At 35.4% G+C, this 24677-nt stretch overlaps 2 protein-coding genes across 5 annotated transcripts; one reads left to right on the top strand and one right to left on the bottom strand.

Annotated features, from left to right (window-relative positions):
• The first annotated feature begins 1508 nt into the window (after nt 1-1508).
• On the top strand, nt 1509-23191 carry LOC109192372 (ABC transporter C family member 8). Of its 4 annotated transcripts, XM_019342982.1 has the most exons (14): nt 1509-1658; nt 2009-3945; nt 4041-4361; nt 4434-4520; nt 4603-5211; nt 5335-5499; nt 5610-5904; nt 6003-6217; nt 6298-6603; nt 6684-6747; nt 6825-7064; nt 7191-7318; nt 7460-7471; nt 23180-23191. In XM_019342982.1, the coding sequence occupies exons 1-12, from the start codon at nt 1631-1633 to the stop codon at nt 7310-7312; spliced, it is 4389 nt and encodes a 1462-aa protein (XP_019198527.1). In that variant the 5' UTR covers nt 1509-1630; the 3' UTR covers nt 7313-7318; nt 7460-7471; nt 23180-23191. The 4 variants fall into 4 exon arrangements, with proteins under 4 accessions (XP_019198527.1, XP_019198525.1, XP_019198524.1 ...); XM_019342980.1 differs by lacking the exons at nt 7460-7471; nt 23180-23191 and adding an exon at nt 7834-8131; XM_019342979.1 differs by lacking the exons at nt 7460-7471; nt 23180-23191 and adding an exon at nt 7409-7428.
• Nucleotides 20471-23007, bottom strand: LOC109192383 (E3 ubiquitin-protein ligase At1g63170-like). The gene is made up of 2 exons (XM_019342997.1): nt 22890-23007; nt 20471-20850 (listed from the first exon to the last, which is right to left on the bottom strand). Exons 1-2 carry the CDS (start codon nt 22935-22937, stop codon nt 20503-20505), a joined length of 396 nt encoding a protein of 131 aa, XP_019198542.1. The 5' UTR covers nt 22938-23007; the 3' UTR covers nt 20471-20502.
• Nucleotides 23192-24677: the final 1486 nt, after the last annotated feature.

Genomic DNA, 24677 nt, shown 5'->3' on the forward strand with positions numbered 1-24677 from the left:
CGGAAGTAGACCCCACTGATTATCAATTTTTTTTTTTTTTGAAAGGGACAAGAATTTACAAGTGATAAAATTAAAAAGGTACGGATAGCCTAATAAGCCAACTTCGACGCACATTGAAGGATAACTGTAGAGTGTAGACATGTAGATGTGACCAAAAAAAACATGCACAAAGAACTAAAAAAACAAAAAAAAAACAAAAAACAAAAAAAACAAAAAACAAAAAAAAAAACAAAAAACAAAAAACAAAAAACAAAACAAAAGAAAGTCATTTGGATGAGTGTATTGGTACAAAGTTATTTCTGCCAGTCAATTGTCAATCCTGCACATCGGATTATTCTATTTCTGCGGTTATAAACGTAGGCAGTATGCAACTTTGATTTGCCGACCATGCCAATCATATTTTTATAACAATAAACAATTATATATTTTTTAAAATATTCAGAATTCTTTACAAGGTAATATGCTCAAAGAATCTAAGTCTCCACAATTAGAGTTCAAACCTATGACCATTCATTTGAAATGGTAACCGGAATACCATCACATTACATTATAGTTGATAATAAACAATTGTACTTATTATAAAAGATACAAACAACTATTTGATAAGTAGTAAAGTGAGTTTTACTACATGGATTCTCAAATCATACTCCTTAAATTTACTCATGACAGATACTGATCAGGGGCGGACCCAGTGTGGGGGCTGCTGCCCCCACTCACCCCACCCCCACCCCATATATAACCCTTGTATGTATATATGTATGTATATATAGTACAAGTTTTAGTATAAATAAAATAAAATAGCTAATGTTAACATAATAGGAGGTAGCCTAGTTGGCTGAGCAGGCGTGTTTCCGTGTGAAAGGTCGTGGGTTCAATTGTATTTAATCACACGAATGCTTCTATATCACAAGATATGTAATTTATAATGTGTTTTCAATTATTTTATCAAATTAATTATGTTTTATATTTTGTTATATATATATATATATATATATATATGTTTTTATTTTGAGCTCATATTTAACAATATTTATGGCAAACTTCATATGTAATTTATAATGTATTTTCTAGTCATAATAAGATGTGTAACTTATAATGTGTTTTCTATTAAAATTATTTTATCAAATTAATTATGTTTCATATTTTGTTATAATATTTTTTTATTTTGTGCACATATCTAATAATATTTATGGCTAACTTCTTAACTGTTTCATATTTTTTTAAGCTATTCTTTTTGTTTTAATGTTTCGCCCCCACTGAACAAATTTTCTGGATCGCCACTGATACTGATAAGTTACTTTTTTTATTTTTTTTTATTTTTTATGCGTCCTTACTTCCTAGTAAAAGTTGAGAGTAAAAAATCAGAGTATTTTTCTAGTAAAATGAATGTTCGACGACAAGCATAAAATCCATTGTTTGATGGTAACAGATAAAAGATAGTTACGAGAAGACCATAGAGATAAATTATTAATTTGAAATATAATAAATTAATACTGCGTATGTAATGTTTGTGCACTTGTATAGCCAACGGCGGTGTCGTCTTTATATGGCATTTGAACAAAGAGAAAGACATTATTGTCTCTCATAAAATTGAGCTCTCAAGTTAACCATTTCAACAGAGCAGAGAACAATGGCTTCTACACAACATTCTTTACGTGGTGAGTTTTTCTTCAACGCATTTTTGCATTCTATAGTTAAGTTTGGAGGGTTTTGGGAGTGTTTATAAGTTAAGTTATGAACTTTTCTGAATGATTATCATTTACCGCAGCAAAGTTGGCTGTCTATTTGGAATTTAAAGTTTACGCGGTTATAGTTTGATGAAATTGTACATTTATGAGTTGCAAAGTTATTGGATTGTTGTTTTCAAAATAAAAAATAAAAAAATTATTGGATTGTTAATCGATAATGCTGCTTCATGTTTGTGTTAATGACTCTATGAGTGATGTGACTAATGAATGGTGTTTTGTAATTCTAGTGTTTGGCTACCTATAACCTATTGGTACTGCAGGGGCAATTCCTTGGATTTGTGGAGGAGATCTTGATTGGGGTTCTTTGTGCATTCACAGAGCTTTGGTAGATGCCTTAAGTCTATTCTTGGCCTTTCTTTTCTTTCTGCTCTTGCTTGTAGGTTCTGTAATGAGGATTGACATTAGAGGATCAAGGAGGTCCTGGATCACCTTACTGATATCACTTTGTTGTGCTCTTACAAGCATTGGGTATCTCGGTGCTAGTCTTTGGGAACTCGTCACGAAAAACACTAGTTCTAGTGATCTAAGCTGGTTGCCATACTTCATAAAAGTAGTAATTTGGATTAGCTTCACCCTATCCCTGCTTGTTCAAGGATCCAAAATTGTCAAAGTTGTCATGTCTTGTTGGTGGGTTGTTTTCTTTCTGATGATTTCTTCTCTGAATATTGAAGTTTTGATTACAACACACAGCATCCAAATTTTGGATGTAATCTCCTGGATAATTACCTTCTTGCTTCTCTTTTGTGCTATTAGAGACTTCCATCTCTCTCTTTCTCCAGAAAAGAGTTTGTCAGAACCTCTGTTAGTAGAGCAATCTGATGAGAGCAAAACCCTTATAAGCCATGCCAGTTTCTTTAGCCAATTGTCGTTTTCTTGGATGAACCATTTACTTCGGTTAGGCAAGTCAAAAACATTACTTCTTGAAGATATTCCTTGCCTAGGAATGGAAGATGAAGCGGAGTTAAATTATGAGAAACTATCTCGTGAATGGGACATACTCCAAACAGATAATCGATGCAACGGTTCAGCAAACTTGATTCTTAGGGCTATAGCAAGATTATTTTGGAAAGAAATGGTGCTTGGGGGAGTCTATTTACTTCTTAGGTCAACTGCTGTTATAGTTGCTCCACTCCTGCTATATGCCTTTGTAGCATATTCTAATCTTGAAAGTAAAGAACTTTCTAAAGGTGTTTTTCTAGTGGGGTGCTTGGTTGTTGACAAGGTTGTTGACTCTTTGTCAAATCGGCATTTCTTTTTCTACACCAAGAGGGTTGGTATGAGAATTAGATCAGCCCTAATGGTGGCGGTTTATCAGAAACAGCTAAAGCTTTCCAACCAAGGCAGGCAAAGACATTCAACTGGAGAGGTTGTGAATTATATTGCAATTGATGCATATCGAATGGGGGAATCTGCAATGTGGTTTCACCTTGGATGGGTTTCTGGACTGCAAATTCTGATGTCTATTTCTGTCCTTTTTTGGGTGGTTGGTCTTGGTGCCCTTCTTGGTTTAGTCCCTCTCGCTATTTGTGGGTTGCTTAACGTACCATTCGCAAAAGTACTTCAGAAGTGCCAGTTTGAATTTATGATTGCCCAAGACAAGCGACTAAGGTGCATGTCTGAGATCCTGAATAGTATGAAGATCATTAAGTTACAATCATGGGAAAAAAACTTCAAACATGTCATTGAATCTTATAGAGAGATTGAATTCAAATGGCTAACAAAAACTCAATATTGCAAAACATTGAATACTTTGTTGTACTGGATGTCTCCAACAATCATCTCCTCTGTTATATTTTTAGGATGCGTCCTGCTTAACAGTGCTGCATTTGATGCTGCTACAATTTTCACAGTCTTGGCAGCATTAAGGGGCATGTCAGAACCTGTAAGACTGATACCGGAAGCTCTTTCTTTTGTAATTCAGATTAAAGTTTCCCTTGATAGGATCAATTCTTTCCTACTAGAAGATGAGATCAAACAAGTGGACGTAATACAATCTCCAACTGATGGTTCAGATATTAGTGTTCGTGTAGTGAATGGCTGCTTCAGTTGGGAATTGGAGTCTCCCGAACCAGTACTTAGAAACTTAAATGTGCAAGTGAGAAGGGGTCAGAAAATTGCAGTCTGTGGACCAGTAGGAGCTGGAAAGTCATCACTTTTATATGCTATACTTGGAGAAGTACCTAAAGTTTCAGGAACAGTGAGTTATACATTAAACTATATTCTTTTGGTGTTTCAAAAATTTTGGGCATTCCATTGAATTTTTTTTTTTTTATTGATTGCAATTGTATCCAGGTAAATGTGTTTGGCTCCATTGCTTATGTCTCTCAAGCTTCCTGGATTCAAAGTGGGAGAATTCGCGATAATATACTCTTTGGGAAGTCAATGGACAAAAACAGATATGACGAGGCAATAAGAGTATCTGCTCTAGACAAAGATATCAATAGTTTTGACTATGGTGACTTGACAGAGATAGGTCAGAGAGGACTCAATATGAGTGGAGGACAGAAGCAGAGAATTCAGTTGGCTCGAGCAGTGTATAGTGATGCAGACGTCTATCTTCTTGACGACCCTTTTAGTGCAGTAGATGCACATACTGCTTCGACTCTTTTCAATGTAAGTCTATCTGGGTAAACATGAAGTCATATATGTTGATAAAGTGCACTAAGAATTTGAATGTAATTGCAGGATTGTGTTATTAGTGCATTGGCGATGAAAACTGTCATTCTTGTAACTCACCAAGTGGAATTTCTCTCCGCTGTTGACCACATTCTGGTAATGATTTCTCCTTAGGGAACACCATTCTGTAAATCTTTTAACTGATAGCTACAAATTGATGTGATATTTATATTTCTAGGTAATGGAGGGAGGTGAAATTACTCAATCAGGAAGCTACAATGAGCTATTGGTGACTGGGATGGCTTTCGAACAGCTTCTGAATGCTCATAAAAAAGCAGTAAATGCATTTGATCCCGTGATGAAAATTAATGATCATATACCTGACAAAGATTATAGCAGTGGGCTTGAAGAGGTCAGCAAGTCTTTTGTAAACGAAGAAAATAGTCAGATTTCTTTGAAGGAAGGGACTCAGTTAACGGAGGATGAGGAGATGGAGACGACTGATGCTATGTGGAAGATATTCATGGATTATGTTTCAGTCTCAAAAGGAACCGTTTACCTGATCTTAAACCTCGTGACTCAGACTGGTTTTGTGGTTTTCCAGGCTGCTGCGAGCTATTGGCTCGCACTTTCCATTCAAAGTCCCAAATTTAGTCATCTTATGATTATTGGAGTTTATACTTTGGTTTCACTGCTCAGTGCATTCTTTGTATATCTCAGATCCTTATTTGCAGCTCTCCTTGGACTCAAAGCTTCAAAAGCATTTTTCTCTGGTTTCATCAACTCGGTTTTCAAGGCTCCCATGCTTTTCTTCGACTCTACTCCAGTTGGACGGATATTAACTCGAGTAAGATAATGGCATTTCCCTATATAGGTGAATAATATATTTGGTCTTTGGACTAGTTTTCTGATAATTTTTAATATATATATATATATATATATATATATATAATTTTTTTTTTTCCTTCAGGCTTCTTCAGATCAGAGTGTATTAGACTTTGACATCCCTTTTGCCTATACTTTTGTAACGGCAGCTGGAATAGAATTGGTTGCAATAATTGTCATTATGGCCTCTGTCACATGGCAGGTTCTTATTGTAGGCATCATTGCTACAATTGGCTCAAAATATGTCCAGGTGAGATTTCTATTACTACAATTCTCTCTCTCCCTCTCCCCCCACCCACCCACAAAGCTTAAAAAAATGTTTTTTTTTTTTTTTTCCACGATTTCTTTGTTTTCCTGAAGGAATACTATCAATCCTCAGCAAGGGAACTGATGCGAATCAATGGAACAACAAAGGCTCCAATAATGAGTTATGCAACCGAGACATCACTTGGAGTTGCCACAATAAGGGCATTTGATATGGTAGACAGGTTTTTCCAAAACTATCTGAAACTAGTTGATGCAGATGCTAAAGTCGTTTTAAGCTCAAATGGAGCCTTGGAGTGGCTAGTTTTGAGGACAGAAGTACTTCAAAATCTCACCCTTTTTGTTGCCGCTTTCCTCCTAATCCTAGCTCCAACGGGTTATCTCCCTTCAGGTATTAAACCTCATGGTGTGTTTCATATATTACTGAATCAAATAACTACATTGTTACTCTTCTAAGACCGCCTTGGTTTCTCCACCCTCCTTGTTCAGGTCTTGTGGGACTATCTCTCTCGTATGCTTTTGCACTAACAGGCACTCAAGTGTTTCTAAGCCGATGGTATAGCAGCTTAGCTAACTATGTTATTTCGGCTGAAAGAATCAAACAATTTATGCATTTAACTCCTGAGCCACCAGCAGTAGTGGAAGATAATAGGCCACACTCTTCTTGGCCTTCCAAGGGTAGAATAGAACTTGTAGACCTTAAGGTATGACATTTAAACAAGTTATGATGGTTCAAAGTATTCTCAGCACAGAATTAATAGGGCAGTAACATGTTTTAATGCAGATAAGATACCGTTCCAATGCTCCATTAGTTCTCAAAGGGATAACATGCACCTTCAGTGAAGGAACGAGAGTAGGAGTTGTAGGGAGGACAGGAAGCGGCAAAACAACACTAATCAGTGCATTGTTTCGCCTGGTAGAGCCTTACAGTGGGCAAATTATTATAGATGGTATTGACATTTGCTCCATAGGCCTCAAGGATTTACGGCTAAAACTTAGCATCATCCCACAAGAGCCAGCTCTTTTCAGAGGGAGTGTTCGAACAAATTTGGACCCTTTAGGTCTTTACTCTGATGATGAGATTTGGAAGGTAAACTTATGAACCCAATCACAGAAATTGATTATGGTACATTTTCATCATTCCATGTGCTAAATGTTTTCGATTTTCAGGCTCTAGAAAAGTGCCAACTTAAGGATACAATTAGCAAACTTCCACACCAGCTAGATTCCTCAGGTGAGCCAAAGGCCTTAGGTATCTATTACCAGGATTCAAGATCTGCACACAATTTACTTGGGTTCTGTTGTAAACAGTGAGTGATGATGGTGAGAATTGGAGCATGGGGCAACGCCAGCTCTTCTGCCTTGGACGAGTCCTTCTCAAAAGGAACAAAATCCTAGTTCTGGACGAGGCAACCGCTTCAATAGACTCTGCTACAGATGCCATTCTGCAGAAAATCATCAGAGAAGAATTCTGTAATTGCACCGTGATCACCGTTGCTCATCGTGTTCCCACTGTCATAGACAGCGACATGGTCCTTGTCCTCTCTTTCGGTAGGCCTGTCACATTTCCATTCCCTCAGACAACATCAAATTACAGTACATTCCTTTCCCGGAAAAACATACTCTACCAAAAATTGCATTCATGAACTGAACATCTATTTGAAACATCATTTGCAGGGAAGGTAGTGGAGTATGATGAGCCTTCAAGGCTTATGGAAACCAATTCTTCATTCTCTAAACTAGTAGCTGAGTATTGGTCCAGCTGCACAAGGAATTCCCTGTCAGGGCTCAACCACTGAAGTCGTGTAAGTCCTTGTTAAAATATTCTTAATTTAGCAATTACCTTCCAGGTCAGCATTTAATAATTATTATTATTCAACTAAAAAATGTTTCAGGAGGGGATTGAGATGTGGTACGCTTTGAATAAATTTAATGGGACAATGGAGTTGAAATAAAATGTTTTGGCAGGAGATACTTTATAATGACTCTGTCAAAGCGGTCTAGAAGGTGACTATAAGATATAAATGAACATAATTTCCACCTTCTAGAAGCTATCAAGTTTCTACTTAACCGGGATTGAACTTACTTTGTATGAATCATTTAATTAATGTAGTATACAAGTTTATATTATACTTCATCGTATTCAAATTAATTTTAAAAAAATTTAAACTTGATCTAACTAAAGGAAATTAAAATTAAAAAGTATTTATGAATATAATGTCTTTTCTATTCAAATTATTTTATCTAATTAATTATGTTTCATACTTTGTCATAAATATTTTTATAGAGTTAATGAACGATTTGGTCCCTCAATTATTAGCGAATTGTCAAAAATATGTTGATGCCTGGAACCTTTATGGTGAAAGAAGCTGAAGCATTGTATATTCGGGAAGCTCTGAGCTGGTTGAAGGGAACAGGTATGGGAGGCGTGGATGTGGAGATGGACGGTCAAATTGTTTTTAATGCTATTAATCGCCTTCTTTTAATTCTGCCTTTGGTTTCATAGTTGATGATATTAAGAATTTAGCAGTGGAAATAGATGCTGTTAAATTCGGTTGTGTTAAGCGATCTGCGAATTGTGCCGCCCACTCTGTTGCTAGGGAGGCCTTTTATGAGTCAGGTTGCGGGGAGTGGTTAGATTCTCCTCCATCGTTCCTTGTAAACATTCTTACTCATGATTTAATGAATTAATCTTTTTTCTTCAAAAAAATTTCACATTTTCACAATTTCACCCCATTCAAGTATATTTTTACCTCTGCCCCTAACTATACTATATAGTTTATCGAAAATATTATATTGTAATATATAATGTATTTTGTATTCAAACCTTATTATAAGTGTTTGATATTTTGTCATTGACATTTCTAATATCATTTAAACTTTGCCCCCTAATATAATTTTCTAGGTCCGCCCCTACATCTGCAAAGGATCATTCAAAAAATTATGACATATTCTTTAAAAGAAAATACATTTTCTCATTTAGTTGTCTTCTACAAATTCTTTGTTGTTTGTTGTGCTTTATCATTTCCCGTTGACCATCGCCACGGGCCTTTGATTTATCCTTCAACAGCAAAGGAACCATAAAACACTTTTTGCATAAAGGTACTACCAATTACCAATTAGTTATGCTGTCCATGGTGCACACGGTTGCAAAATGACGTCATTTTGACTAAAAACGTACGTCTCATTTAAAAAAAAAAAAAAAAAATTCAGTTTCGATTCCCCTCAACAGCATTATGTTGTTCATTCATTGTGGATTTTTAGTTCATTCATTGTGGATATTTAGTTCATTCATTCTGGATACTTAGTTCATTCATTCTGGATTTAGTGTTATTCATTCACTGTGGATATATAGTTATGAATTTGTGGATATATAATTCAAATTATGCAAAAAAAAAAAAAAAAAAAAACTATTGCCGGGAATTGAACCTGATTTTTTTTTTTTTTTTTTAAGTAGAATGCGCGTTTTTAGTCAAAACGACGTCGTTTTTGCAACCGTGTGCACCATACATGGTACACACAGTTGCATAGCATAATTTGCGACCAATTACCATTTGGCATTGTCACGATCTTGGACTCCGGGGATGAGTTTAGGAAATTCAGTTTACGATTACAGTAACAAACAGATAGAGTTTACAAGATATACAATAGTTAGGAAGTTCTTATACAATAGGCCGTTGTGGTGAATAAGTCTACACCACATATAATATTAACTGTACTAATATGGAGGGTGAAGAATGTTTACTTCAATGCCTGTCTATTTTCAACTCCCTAGTCATCTTAAGTCAAATCGTGGGAATCGTCTAGCGAAACAACAAATTAAGTCAAATCTCCATTCTTCCTTAATAACAAGAATTAGAGAAGAGATTTATCTATGACAAATACGAATCGGAGTTTGAAGAAGACGCAACTATGAAGGGTCTCAGCTTCGTGGTCTTGGGTGCCCAGGTGGTTTGGCCAATAGTGGGCCAAGAAATATTGATTTCATTTTCTTAGACTAAGGCCATCCATGGGGGCTATGAATTTCAAGTGATAAATATCTTCATCGGTATCACAATTTGCCTTGAATAATCCCCACCCAATGTGTTGAATTTTGTACCCTAAGATGCACCAAATTTTTGGTCAATGTTGATTTCACAACATTTTCATTTGACTCTTCAGCCATACTATATATGTGGTTAGAGGTTAAGAAGGAGAAGAGTTTGATTATAGCCGTCAGGATGGCAATGGGTCGGGTGTGGGTCGGGGAGGGCTACATCCATTACCCGACTCATCTTATATTTTCTTCCCTCACTCCTCACTTCCACCTCCAACCCGTATCGGGTGGACTTTTTCAAAACCCACCCCACCTCCACCGGGTACAGGTACCCACCACTTATCATCTTATTATGTTTTTCAAAAAATAATATTTAAATTACTTACACATAATAAAATAATAAAATTCATTAGTGATACTAAAACTTTAAATAATAGAAATATTTAAATATAATAACTAAATTGTTAATTTTTAAAAATAAACTTAATAGTTTACATATAAAAAATAGTAAAAATATACACGAAGTTATATAAACTTCTATAAATAACTACATACTAGTACTTATTTTACTATTATATATATACACACACATGGTGGGTCGGGTGGGATTCTAGGCGGGTTTTGTACATAGAACCCGAATCCAACCCGACCCACCGCAGATTTACTTTTTTAAGACCCATCACCCAAAAAACCCGATCTATGCGGGGTGGATTCGGGTGGATATCCACGGGACGGATTGAAATTGTCATCCCTACATATGCATATCTTTTATCCTACCAAGTTCCACAATTTTTTTGTTGAAGATCTTAACTAACTTACAAACCAAAATTGTCACGTGATTTTAAATAGGAATAAGGGGGCGTTTGGTTCACGGAATCTTTGATTACCTCAGGTAATCCTATTACCTGGGGGTAAGTAATGTGAGATTTTAGGAATGTAAGATTACCTGATGTGTTTGGTTAAAGTTGTAGGAATGTAACATTAACTTGTTTGGTTGAAGGTTATATTTTAGGTTATATTACATCAATTACTTAAATGCCCTTATAGAAATTGAAAGATGTAAATTGCAAGGTTTTTTTTTTTCATAATTCAAAATTTAACAAGATGCTTCTACTACTACTACTACTACTACAAATAATAATAATAATAATAATAATAATAATAATAATAATAATAATAATAATAATTGGAAATAATAATAATAATAATAATAATAATAATAATAATAATAATGATTGAATGCGTACTGTAATGATGAAATTCAATAATAATAATAATAATAATAGAATGCATACTGTTAAAATGCAATTCAATAATAATAATAATAATAATAATAATAATAATAATAATAATAATAATAATTGAATAATGAGGTCTATGTAATGAATAAAAGAGAAATAAATGAGGGTAATTTTGGAATATTGAAAAGTAATCTCACATTACCTAACCAAAATTTGGTAATCACATTACCTCAAATATACTCTCATTTCCTATGTGGCAGTAATCTTGCATTACTTACCCTCTCAGATGACCTAAACCAAACATGGTAATCTAATATGACATTTCTCAGATTACCAAGGTAATCTCAGATACCTTGAACCAAACGCCCCCTAAGGGTCAAATAGACCATCGAATTGCACCCAATAATGCAATTAGGCCACTGAACCTAAAAAAACAACAATTAGGCCACTAAACTAACCAAATTCTTTCAATTAGTCTAATTTACAGGTTTTGCAGGTTAGTAACAGGTCACCCAAAAAATTTAAAATAATTTTTTAAAAAATTATTATTTAAAAATAATAAATTTAAATATATTTTTTTAAAAAAATGTTTCTTCGTCTTTGGTAGAGACGAAGAAACCTTTTTTTAAAATATATTTTAATTTATTATTTTTAAAAAATATTTTAAATTTTGTGGGTGACTTGTTACTAACCTGCAAAACCTGTAAATTAGACTAATTGAAATAAATTGATTAGTTTAATGGCCTAAATGTTGTTTTTTTAGGTTCAGTGGCCTAATTACATTATTGTGTGCAGTTTGATGGCATATTTGAGTCTTATTCCTTTTAAATATATGGTGGCACCACATGTGATTCAAGTTGAGAGTCAAATTTACTCCTTTGTGTCTAATTATTTTTATCAACATTTTGCCACAAAGAGCCATTGTGTTTTCAGTCTTTTGATCCCACCAACAATTGATTTCAAACTCATCCATCCCTTCCCCTCTCAACTGATTGTGTTACTACTCCTATTATCATATTTGATCACTTTTTTCTTAGCGAATATATATATTCGTAGGGTAGGGATATAAGTGCCTAACACCTTGCCAATGTCTTTACTTTCAACACAAGATTATTAAAACTAGTATGCTACTCATGCGATGCACAGGCTGAATATTAGGCAACATTATAATAATACTATTTAATCAAAAATACACAACTTAACATAAACATAGATAAAATTCATATATTACAAAATATTTTTAAATATATTTAATATCAATTTAACAAAAGACTAAACATTAATACTAAACTTTACAAATTGATAAAAACTTCATTGTAGATAACATTTGTTGTTTTAGAAGAATACTCTCCATTTTGGCCTAAAATAAAAACTTTAAAACCTTAGAGTTGATAACTCTACATAGAGCCACGTACAATTATGCATGTACAAAAACAAGTTTCTTAAAAAGTAATCCAACATTATAAAAGCTTTGATCTTGACTGTTATAATCTTATTTATTGTCATTGCACAAGATAACATTACAGGAAATTGTCTCTTTGGAACTTAAATGGCAGCCGAGGATATGATGGCGTCAATGTGAAATCTCAATTAGAGTATTTTAACCGTAGGAGCCATATAGATAAATTAATAATTAGTTATAGTGGAATTGCTACTTGGTTACATTAGTCTAATATTAATATTCTTTTTTCTTTTTTGTACAAAAGGAATATATGGGCAGTTCAATTGAGGCTGAAAATGTTCAATTAAGGCATCAAAAGGTATTTCATATTGCTTATACTAAATACTTTAATCCATAGTATGTTGCATACTTGCACTATGATGAAATTGTTTAAATAATAATTTTTCAAAATCAAAGAATGCAGGTAGACAAATACATTTGCAATAGATTTAGAAACTCTTAAACTAAAAGCATCCAAGTATTCAATAATTAGATAAACACACATTAATGCTAACAAAATATATTAAAAATGTATTCCCAAAATAGTCAGAAGCAGAAATGCAGTTCATCCAAAAAAGTTAAACACTTGAAATTCACAATTAAGAGTCCAAAGATAACACCAAAAAGACCCAACTTTCAAATCCCTTTACATTTTCTCCTTTATCAATAATGTAATGGCTTAAAAATAAGCTTCCTTCTTTTCTATTGTAAATCTCAACCAAGTTATTAGTGATGACAAAATCATCACTTGAACAACTGCCTACTGGGCTGCTAAATGATAGTCTAGAATTAGAGTGTAACCTCCTCATAGGGGTCAAATCTGATAGTAGACTGCATTAAAAAAAAAAAAAAAAAAAAAGGTATAATTAGAACTGAAATGAAAAAATACAGAAAATAGATAACAGTAACAATTTGTAAACTTAAATAGAAATAAAAAAAATTTACCTTTCCTTAAACAAATCAAAATTCTGAGGAATCATGATTGAAACAGATCTTGGCTGCATTAAATTAGGTGGAAAAATGTACCTCACCATTTGCAAATCAATCAAAAACCAAATATTAAGAAAAATGGGGATAAAAAACTCATCACTTTAAAAACAAGAGCATTTACTGCAAAAAAAAAAAAAAAAAAAAAAAAAAAATCTTAACCCTACATAATGCAACCACACTATTAATGGATCCAAAGTGTTTGAGTTGAAAAAGGGCAAAACAACCGTACATTGGATTTGATTTTACCTGACATTTTTTTAAAAAAAAAAGGTAAAAAAAAAAAATGATCAAAACAAAACAAAACAAAAAAAAAAAAAAACATTTAAAAAACTTATACTTACTTCACATCCTCAATAACAAAGTTAATCATTCCAACCTGTTGTCCAACAACTTTATCCACAAGGAGAATATACCTCAACTACATATCTAATAACATCAGAAAAATAGATTAAATTATAAATACAATCACCTTAACAGATAAAAAAAATTTACAATAAACATAAACAATAAGAGTAAAAAATATACCTATCAACAACTTTTCGTTAATATCTTCTTTGCATAGCAGTGAACATATACACCTTGACCGAAACAACTGCTTAGAAAATTCAATTCTTTTGTACTCTTTGACCAATATCATGCTTAAATTTGTGCTCTTTGACCAATATCATGCTTAAATTTGATTAGGTAACGATGTGAACATTACCCTCTTTAAAATTAGTTCATCTCCATAAAATCCCCTTTGATATATGAGCATTTATAAGAGTTCCATGAATTTACATTATAAAATTAAAAATAAAAAATAAAAGTAAACAATATGCGAGAAAAGAATAATACTACACAACTTTGGATTTACTAACCTGGAAATGACATTCTTTACTAATCACTTTTTTAGTTTTCTTCATTTCAGACACCTCATACATGTGTACCAACCTTACACGAATGGCATTGATAGTGGACTCAGGGGAGAGTTGGGAAGCAAAAATGCCTCAAATGGTTTAGACTAAACTGATTTGAAGTACTTGTAAATGGGAATGAGTTTTTTTCTACTTAAAAGATAACAATTATGATACAACTTAGCAATAAATTGAATGATTACAACCTATTTAAGCTGTTTAACTTATAAAAGAAGTCTACTTACTGATGTTCGAAAAACAATTGGAAAATCCCATAAACCAATAAAAGATAACTTAACGCTACAAATAAGGATATATATGTGCACAGAAATAATCTTTACAAAAAACACAGGGTAAAAAAAATAAAAATACTTATTGAGTTGAGCGGGAAAAGAAAGCAATTCTATTGGCAAAATCCTATGACTTTATTAGTATAAGAGATAAGAGATAAGAGATAAAGATAAGAGATGAGAGGAGATAAGGTCCTTGCTTGATCGATATAGAAATAAACAAATTCCTCGTCCACTTTGGTCACAATGACAATATAGGAATTTTTGATGAGCTTTCTAATAACAGTCAATTTTGATTGCCCATCATGCTATTAAGCTTACTTCATATCAAGTTAAACTTCATGTCGATGGTGATCTTGAACTTATATTTCACACGATTCTAGATGAAAGTTATTATCCTAAATGTAGGTATGATCTAATAACTCGACAAACACAACTAGCTAATATTCGAGGCGAAAGATTTTGTATGGTCACTGGTACTTACAATGTAGATCTGATGATGTATGTTTTCATAATAGATTTTGTATTTGAACATCACATTCAAATCTCTATAAGTGGTGTTGAAGTCTTCAAAGCCTCCCTATGCATCCTTCCCTCCAAGAAATTCCAACAGCTTGAGAATACAATGCCTATAATTGGGACGATCACTTACTGGTTTTCACCATAAATGATCGGGGCAAGGTGTTTGGCACTCAATTAAATATTTGAAAAGATCAAAGGAATGGAACCATAATTGCTCCTTGTTAACCATAAGTTGATAAAGCTTATCGAATAAGTAAACTTGACCCTCAATTCTTAAAACCACACGAGGCTCCACCATAGAATCAAAATCATGTGATTTGTTGACACCGTCAAATTTTTCAATAGGTAATTGGTGGAATCTACTCGGATAAAAAAAATTATACATTCGGTAGCTATATACAAAATTATATCATTCTTCGCTCCCAACCGAATATATAGTATAGCCGTGGTATCAGAGCTTGTTAACACAGTATATACACAATTCCTATCTATAACAATACATAAGCTACCACTTAATTCTATAAGAGGTTGGAATGCGTTGTAGTTTGTTAACTTAAACAACCAAAAACCTACATAAGATACTATTGAAGTTTACAAAAGGATATGAAGGATTGTAGTTTTGTTCATTTAAACACCCAAGTAAAGAAAAAGATGATGTAATTCATTACCAGTCTATAATTTAACATTACATATTGTTGATTAAGTAAACACAAAATAGAATAATACCATTATACTTATAAGGAACGAAAAATTTTGGTCATATGCATGGCTTTGTCCCCACTCCTCTCTCATTTACTTGTATTCTCCACAATGTCTTGCTCTTCAGTTGCTGAAGGTGCAAAGCTGAAAATAAATAGATAAACAGAAAGCAAATAAAAAGAATGATTGAATTCAAAGCACTTAATTTATCACATAAATAGAAGCATATATGAATAAAAAGAAATGGATGTGACCAAACGAGGTGTACTTAAACAATACAAAAGCATTCGATATTATCGCCAAGGTGGAATTTCTTGTAGTAAAGGATGCTTGAGAAAGTTCCAACATCATTTCCATAGACTTGGAAGCCATGTTCAATTACAAAATCGATTTGAAATACATACATCAACATATCTACACTGTTAGAACCAGTGACCACACAAAACTTTCCAACTCCAACATCAGTTAGTCGTGTCATACTAAATCTAAAGTCACATATACCACCTTCAGGATAACAACTTTCCTTGATAAACCTGTAAGATGCGAGCTCAAGGTCACCATCGGCATGAACAACAACACGATATGTATTAAGTTGAATACCATGAAAGACAACTACAATCTAAATTTTATCAAAATTTTGTCCATATAGGACTTTCAGATTAGTATTTTGATAAAACTCGAATTTTTGTTGCCATTAATAGTACTCAGCTTAGTGCATATCGTTTTAAAATTCATGACGACGGTGATCTTGAACCTATATCTTACAACTTTCTCAAGAAAAGTTTTATCCTGAATGTGGTAGAAGCGACTTTAAATCTAGTCTGACATGACTAGTTGATATTGGAGGTGGAAAATTTTGTGAGGTCACTAATTCTAACAGCGTAGATATGTATATGTATGTGTTCTAAATCAATTTTTTAATTGAACATCACATCCCAGCCTTTGGAAATGGTGTTGGAGCTTTCTCAAGCATCCTTTACTACAAGAAATTCCAGCTTGGGGATAATATCGAAAACTTTTGTATTGTGTAAGTATACCCCTTGGCTGGCCACATCCATTATTCTCATTCATATATGCTTCTACTTGTGAAAATTAAACACTTTGAATTCGATTACTCTTTTTATTTGTGTCCTATTTATCTATTTATTTCTAGCTCTCTGCACCTCCAGCAACCGAAGACCAAGACATGGTGGAGAACACAAGTAAAAGGGAGAGGAATGGAAACGAAACCATATATATGACCAAGATCATCCGTTCATTATAAGTATGGCGGTATTATTCTATTTTGTGTTTACTTAATTAGCAATATATAATGTTAAATTATGAATTAGAAATGAATTACATCATCTCTTTACTAGGGTGTTTAAATTACCAAAACTGCAATCTATCATATTCTCTTATAAACTTCAATAGTAGCCCTTATGTATATTTTTTGGGGTTTAAGTTAACATAACTACAAACTCATCCCATCCCTTGACAGAATGCAATAGTAGCCTAAGTATTGTTATAAATAGAATTTTGTCTATATACTATCTGTTAACAAACTCTAATACCACCAACATACTATATATTTGGTTAAGAGCGAAGAAAGATATAAGTTTGTATATAGTCATTGAGTGTATTTTCTTTTTTTATCCTAATAGGTCACTAGTTACCTATTAAAATATTGACTGTCTCAACAAATCACGGGATTTTAATTTTTGAGTTAATACCCAAAATCGTCCTCGACTATAGTGGTTTTTCTCAATTTCGTCCTAAACGACTTTGGTGACCTAATATCGTCCCAGACTTTTGTGTTTCGCTCAATTTAGTCCTCCATTTTTTATTCCATCAAATTGGTGTTAAATAAAGGGACAATTCAATAATGTCAATATTGATCTCTCTTTACTTTCAACTTGTGAAGTACGAAATTCCTCTTTCTTGTACGAATTACACCCAGAATTACTCCCGGACCTGCAAATCAAATTTTATATTCGCAGTTTTAGGAGTAATTCTGGGAGTAATTCGTAAAAAAAAAAAAGGATTTCGCAGTTTACATGTCTATGAGTAAGAGATGCCAATATTAAAATTACTGAATTGTCTATTTATTTAACACCAAATGGACATAAGAACAAATGAGGGACTAAATTGAGCAAAAACACAAAAGTCTGGGACTAAATTGAGCGAAACACAAAAGTGTGGGACGATATTAGGTCACCAAAGTCGTTTAGGACGAAATTGAGAAAAACTACTACAGTCGAGGACGATTTTGGGTATTAACTCTTTAATTTTTATAGTGAAAACTTGTGTGATTCCAGGAGCTGAGGATTAAATTTACTTATTCTAAGTGAATTGTAAGTTTTACCAGCCTATGGTCAGCAAGGAGGAATTGTGTTTTCAGTACTTTAATCTCATCAAATATTGCTTTCAAATATTACAATGAGTGTCAAGCACCTTGCCCCGATCATTTTTGGCGGAAACCAATAAGTGATCATCTCGATCATAGGCATGGTATTATTAAGTTGTCGGAATTTCTGGAGGGAATGAAACACATGAAGACTTTAAAGTCTTCAACACTACTTGTAGAGATTTTAATGTGATGCTCAAGTACAAAATGAATTATGAAAACATACATTAGAAGTTCTACATTGTAAGTATCGGTAACCACACAAAACTTATCCAAAACTTAATATTATTACCAACTATGAATACCAAAATACTGAAGTTAGTAATACTTAAAACTTAGTTGTAAGTCAAAAAAGAGCAATAATTATTATTAAAGTATTAATCAATAATGGTGAAACTCATAATTTAATGTTCCCAAGATAAGTCTCAATAGCTGGTCTAAAATAGGTTTTAAAGCCACAAGTGAAACATAAGATTAAAATATTTAAAGGAAAACCCAAGCAAGGTACCTTAATAGGCCATAATGAATCCAAATTTGAAACCAAAAGCAACCTTACCTGATGCGGCGCTGACGGGAGAAAGGGGAAGAAGCAGTAGCAGGCTCTCCACACGGCGATCTCGGCGACGAACTGAAGATGCGTGCTAGTCGCGTCGTCGACACCAAAAGATCGGCATCGTCCACGCAAGCTTGGCTCAGTAGCATCACGACGGCGACCGGAGGGGAAAGCCACCGGAAAAACTGAGGCTTCGATTCTCCGCCAGTAGCAGTCGCCTGAAAAACGACAAATCGGAGACCGAAACCAGAGAATAAATCCTACCACAGTTGTAAAGAATAAACAGAAAACTAGAAAGTTTTGAAAAATTACAGTTGTGGGGTGTTTGGGATCGAAGAAAAAGGCTAGGGGGAGGGGTACGGTGTGGAAAGAGAGCACTCGCACTCGCCGGAGACATACCTGTCATTCGCCGGTGAGTCCCAACTTTCTGCAACGTCGTTGGGGTGGGTGAGCAGAAAGATTTTGTTGGGTAGAATTAGCTGTTGTGTTTGCGTTCCTTCTTCACCTCCCATGGCTGATTTTGCTTCTCTTCGATCTCTAAACTACTCTTTCCTCTGGAGAAGAGAGCTTGCTTTTAGCTTGCACAAAAGGAAAAGTGATTCTATATGTATGTAGGCAGGGGGTTTTTTGAGTGTGAAGGGAGATTTGAAATTTCTCTGTGGCTTCTGCATGCTGGTTAAAGACCAGTGGGGAAACTGGGTACTCCTAGCCATTGATATTGATGTTGAGTGATGAGTCTGCCTGCAACACGTCAAGCAATAAAGCAGCTGAAGGCATGGCAGCTTTATGTGATAACTAGCCTGTAGTCTGGCCATTGCTTTGATCAGTTTTTTTTTTTTTTTTTGAAACCCATTGCTTTGATCAGTTATCACACAAATATACCTAGGATTCTGATGTCAAATAATATCGGAAACTAAGCAATTACATGTTGAAGCTATAGAGAGGAAGAGAGAATGGGAAAAATGCAGTGAGTTGTATTGAGTGTTGAGTACAATATAAAGAGAGAGGGAGAGACGGTTACAAGAGGGAAGAAAAGGAAAAAAAGATATTTTCATCTTTTATCTTTTTTTATCCTCCAACACCCCCGTAAGTTGGAGCGTGTAAATTCTACATGCCCAGCTTAGATACAAAAGAGCGATGTAATTCTAAATCAGCAAGAGACTTTGATGTAATTCTTTTCTTTTCTGGACTATCCAGTCTTTGATGTAATCCACATTTGCCATCTACAAGAACCGATGGATTCTCATCCATGGCATGATGATGAGGGACCTGCCACTGATGTATCTTAAGCCCATTTGGGTTTTCACAAGTCTCTGATTTTCGAAGAGCGTTCATTAGGAAAGACCATACTATCCTCCCATCTCCAGTGTGAAGTGCATAAAGTTTCCCAAATCCATTATGATCACAGGTCATCTTGCTTTTCCCAGAGCTTTTTAACCTCATTTGTTGTATAGCTGCCACATCATCAGGGGTAGCAAGCATCAGGGTTCCTTTTAGCTTTAGCAAATGTCCCTTAAGCCATTCAAAAGCCACATCAAGATTCGATCCACAATAAAACCAACATAATCCTGAGAGCAAAGAACAGTCTTGCCAAACTTTTCTGCCAAGTTCTTTGTTACATTATACGTCTCATCTGATGTATCTGCACCCCTGATGATTTCAACCAGTTTCATAATCGGAGGAGGATTCATAAAATGCATGCCAATCACCTGTGTAGGATGATGATTAGTTGCAGATGCCAAACAGGTAATGGAGATGAAGCTTGTGTTAGAAGTCAAGATTGCAGAGCTCTTCACAATCTTGTCTAAATCAATAAAAAGCTTTTTCTTCACAAATTCAGACTCCACAATAGCCTCAATAACAATATTCACAAACGGGAAATCTTCCAAATTCTGTGAACATTTTAGACGCCTGATTGCTTCACCACCTGATCTGCTTTCACCACCAGAATCCAATTATCCACCAAATGAATGAGAACATTGTATTTGCAGACTCCAGATGCTTCGCAGTACTACTTTCATCCGCATCCTCATTCTGACGCGTGTCCAAAACATAATCACCAGACTCTCCATCACTTCCTGAGCTCGAATTCCGAGGTCCATAATTCCCGAGTCCAGTTTTCGGCACAAAACTGAACGGCTTCTGCGAATCATTGGGCCGGTAAGAGAATTTAATAGAGGGGCCGGCATCGAAGAAAGTGCCGAGGCTGAGAGAGAGCTCTTTGGATTCGCCGGCGGCGATTCCTAATTGGAAAGGAAAGCTTAGGATGCTGATAGGGACCTTAGCCTGTTGGAGGATAAAAATGTAATCCTCCCCTTCCATTTTATTTTCCTTTTATTTCCTATTGTTTTCCCTTATATATAAACCAGTGTAATCTCCCACTCATCATCTTTCTTCTTCGCTTCATCTCTGCTTCTCGATTCACCAATGTAATCCATACTTCGACATGGTATCAGAGCGGCGGGAGCTCATCCACGCTACTACTGCATTTTCCGGTGCCGGAGAAGTCGATGAAGTGAAGCGACGCCGACACCTGACTAGTTCCTGTGCAATCTTAGTTAATCCGCAGAGGATTAGTTCTACGCAGAGTAGAAACAACAAAGTCCACGCTAGATCAACAGTCCGATCAGCATCAACACTGATTCCGCAGAGGAATCCAGAAGATACGGCGATCTCCACAGCCGTTCCGCAACGGAATGGAGGAGCTCGTTCGTCTATTCCGATCAATCCGCAGATGATTCGGGATTTGGAGCAATCAGCCGCAGCGGTTGTATATTTCCATTTCAAATACGTTCAGAGAGCTATAGCCGTAGCCGATCATCCGATTGCTCGAACCTCCCCAGCCGCAGAGGAAGGAGTTCGTAGCTCACAGTGGTTGAAGCAGATGGATCAGTTCTCCGATTCAGCCACAGACGTAGCCGTTCCGCAGCGGAAGGGAGGAGCTCCGTCGATTCCGATCAATCCGCAGAGGATTCCGATCAGTCCGGACGGCAATTTGGCCAATGTGCTTGATTCGCGCAGTGCGATTTTCAAGGACCGTAGTCTGAGCTTTCCTGAGAAGAATCAGTTTCTCTGTGGACGGCCGCCTTGGCAGGGATACCAGGGCGGGAACAAAGGTTATATTGAATTTTATGATGACATGTCTGATCTCTCAATGGAGCAAGGCAATTCTGAGACAATTCTGCAGGTTCTGAGCCGACTTTCTCTGGAGAAAGAAGAACGGCTTTTGGCAAATATTTTGAGTAACATTGCAAAGGAAGGCGGAGAACATGTGTTAAGGAAGTATGCAGAATACATTCCACTCCTGTTCGAAGCTTGCAAGGATCATTCAAATCCACACATTCAACAGATGGCTGCCTGTGCAATCGGTAAATATGTTGAGTTTGATAGAGAAACATTTAAGCATCATCTCCGAGATGGACTGTCCAGCTTAGAAGCAATAATAGTATCTGGTGGATCAATTGATGATCTAGAACACTGGATAGCCAGAGGTTCTGTTGTTTCTGATTTCCAGGACTGTTGGGAGAAGAACAGCATTGATAATGTGAATATAAAGACTTTGATGAAGATGAGGTCTCAGATCTTCTCAAATTGTTCTGCCTGTAAATTGAAGCTAGGAGATTTTGATGGAGCGCTGTTGCAGAGGTTGCAGCAAACCATCCGTTTGAGCTTGAACCAAATGGTATTGGGAAACTATGTTCTGAAGTTTTTTGGTTCTGTTGTTTCACTTGAAGATATTGCTTCAGCTTATTGTAAAGCAGGTCGCGATCCTTCTATTGATGGTGACATAATCTGCAATCTGCAAGCTAGCACATCTACAACTTCAAGTTCTGAGAATACAGAGAAGAGTGACACACTTCACAATGATGTTGAGGAATTTCTGTTTAAAATGCTTGGAGATGGCTTTTCATTCAATATGAGTACGATCCAGAATGTTGTTGGTCAATGTGGAGTTGAGTTCATGATGAAGGATGATGCTTCATGTTGATGGTTTCTCTAGCAGAGCAGAATCTGATGGGTGTACAAGGAGGTCCACCATCCTTGGTGGACTCAATGAGTAGCCTATGTTTGCAGTCCTCTCTATCTTTTGTGTTTAAGCTGGACATGTAGAATCTACACGCTCCAGCTTACGGGGGGGTGTTGGAGGATAAAAATGTAATCCTCCCCTTCCATTTTATTTTCCTTTTATTTCCTATTGTTTTCCCTTATATATAAACCAGTGTAATCTCCCATCTTTGATAATCAGTAATATCATCTCATCATCTTTCTTCTTCGCTTCATCTCTGCTTCTCGATTCACCAATGTAATCCATACTTCGACATAGCCCTCAACAATGGCTTCTGGTCCTCACGAAACTTGATTGAAGCTTTCATGTTTCGAAGCAGAAAAACGCAGATTTCACTGAGAAAGTGAAGCTGAAATGTGGTGTAGTGATAGTCGTAGAGTGGTATCATGGGGGACTCGTCACGGCTCATCACTAGCACGGATACTGAGATGACGATGAAAGCTAAATTCCAGAAGAGATCGAGTAGATACACTTGCCTTCTCTCTCTGCTTCTTAGCATCCGACAGCTCTCTCCATCCCCTTCTTCCAACTCTAATGAAATTTCATCAGAAATGTTGTGTTCTTCAGAGTATGATGAGTCTTCCGGAGCATAGGTTGACCTGCAGAATTTTTCACATATCGACGAACTATAATCGAAGAAATCTAAACCGGAACTCTCCTGGAGAATATCCGACTGAAGCTCAAGGTATGCCGACGAGTTGTCATCGAAAACCTCATTGTTTATAGACAACTTCAGCTCGATCGCACTTTCAAAAACTGCAGAACTCGACTCCACACACGAACAACTATTTCTCTGAACGAATTTCCTATCGAGATACGCAACCGCTTTGGCTGGACCGGAGAACTGCTCCGTCTGATTGAGAATCGGAGAACTGCTTCGGAGAACTGCTCCGTCTTCTTCAGATTGAGAATCGGAGAACTGCTCCGTCTTCTTCAAATTGAGAATCTCATTCGGCAGATCAATTCCTTCCTTCCGCTGCGGAACGACTGTGGAGATCGCCGGGGAGATTCGAGTCTCCTTATCTTGTGGATTCCTCTGCGGAATCGTTGTTGATGATCGACTACTCTGCGTAGCAATCGGACTGATTCGCGATGCGCGAACAATAGATTTATTGCTACTCTGCGTAGCGATGTTCCTCTGCGAATTGATCGGAGAAGATCGCAAAAACGATCGAGCATCAGGAGTCGTCGAATGGCTTCTTCGATTGGACTCTCTGATGCCGGCGGCGGCGGCGTAAGTGAACCACCGTGGTGGCTCTGATACCATATCGGAAACTAAGCAATTACATGTTGAAGCTATGGAGAGGAAGAGAGAATGGGAAAAATGCAGTGAGTTGTATTGAGTGTTGAGTACAATATAAAGAGAGAGGGAGAGACGATTACAAGAGGGAAGAAAAGGAAAAAAAGATATTTTCATCTTTTATCTTTTTTTATCCTCCAACAAATAAAAGGCAATGGTTTAGGGGTTGTTTACTAAAATGGAAAATTGGAGGATTTTTAAAAAAAATAGAGAATTAGAGAAGTGGAAAAATGGAAAATGAAAAACTTGTTTACTAAATTTACTCCTCCAAATTCATATTCTATTTCCATTCCCCAAATTCCTTAAGGAATTTGGAGAATTTGGAGAGAACTAAAACAAACATCTCCAAATGGAGGAATGAAAATAGCAGTTGAACAGTGTCTCTTGACCTTGGGGTCTTGGTTTTGAATCCTGTTGGAGTGTGTTTTCCTTTATCAACGGGCAGCGCCTGAGTGAGGGCTGAGGCTCTTCTTCTTTAATTCATTATTAATACACACTTGTCACTACTTTTCTTTCTCTTATTCTTTAATTTCTTTGATTATTATTATTATTATTATTATTATTATTATTATTATTATTATTTGAATATTATTATTATTACTACTTTGATTATTATTATTATTATTATTATTATTATTATTATTATTATTATTATTATTATTATTATTATTATTATTATTATTATTAGGAAAAATTGCATTTTTTCTTTCTCTTCTTCTTTAATTTCTTTGATTATTATTATTATTT

The sequence above is a fragment of the Ipomoea nil genome, unplaced genomic scaffold (genome assembly GCF_001879475.1).
Source record: "Ipomoea nil cultivar Tokyo-kokei standard unplaced genomic scaffold, Asagao_1.1 scaffold1770, whole genome shotgun sequence".
Classification (NCBI taxonomy): Eukaryota; Viridiplantae; Streptophyta; class Magnoliopsida; order Solanales; family Convolvulaceae; genus Ipomoea; species Ipomoea nil.

Coding starts and splice junctions, on each gene's coding strand:
- LOC109192372 (XM_019342982.1), top strand. CDS start 1,631: ATGGCTTCTACACAACATTCTTTACGTG. Junction 5,212..5,334: donor TTGGACGGATATTAACTCGA/GTAAGATAATGG, acceptor TTTTTCCTTCAG/GCTTCTTCAGATCAGAGTGT. Junction 7,065..7,190: donor GGTCCTTGTCCTCTCTTTCG/GTAGGCCTGTCA, acceptor CATCATTTGCAG/GGAAGGTAGTGGAGTATGAT.
- LOC109192383 (XM_019342997.1), bottom strand. CDS start 22,937: ATGAAAGCTTCAATCAAGTTTCGTGAGGACCAGAAGCCATTGTTGAGG. Junction 20,851..22,889: donor ACCAGAAGCCATTGTTGAGG/GCTATGTCGAAG, acceptor ATCCTCCAACAG/GCTAAGGTCCCTATCAGCAT.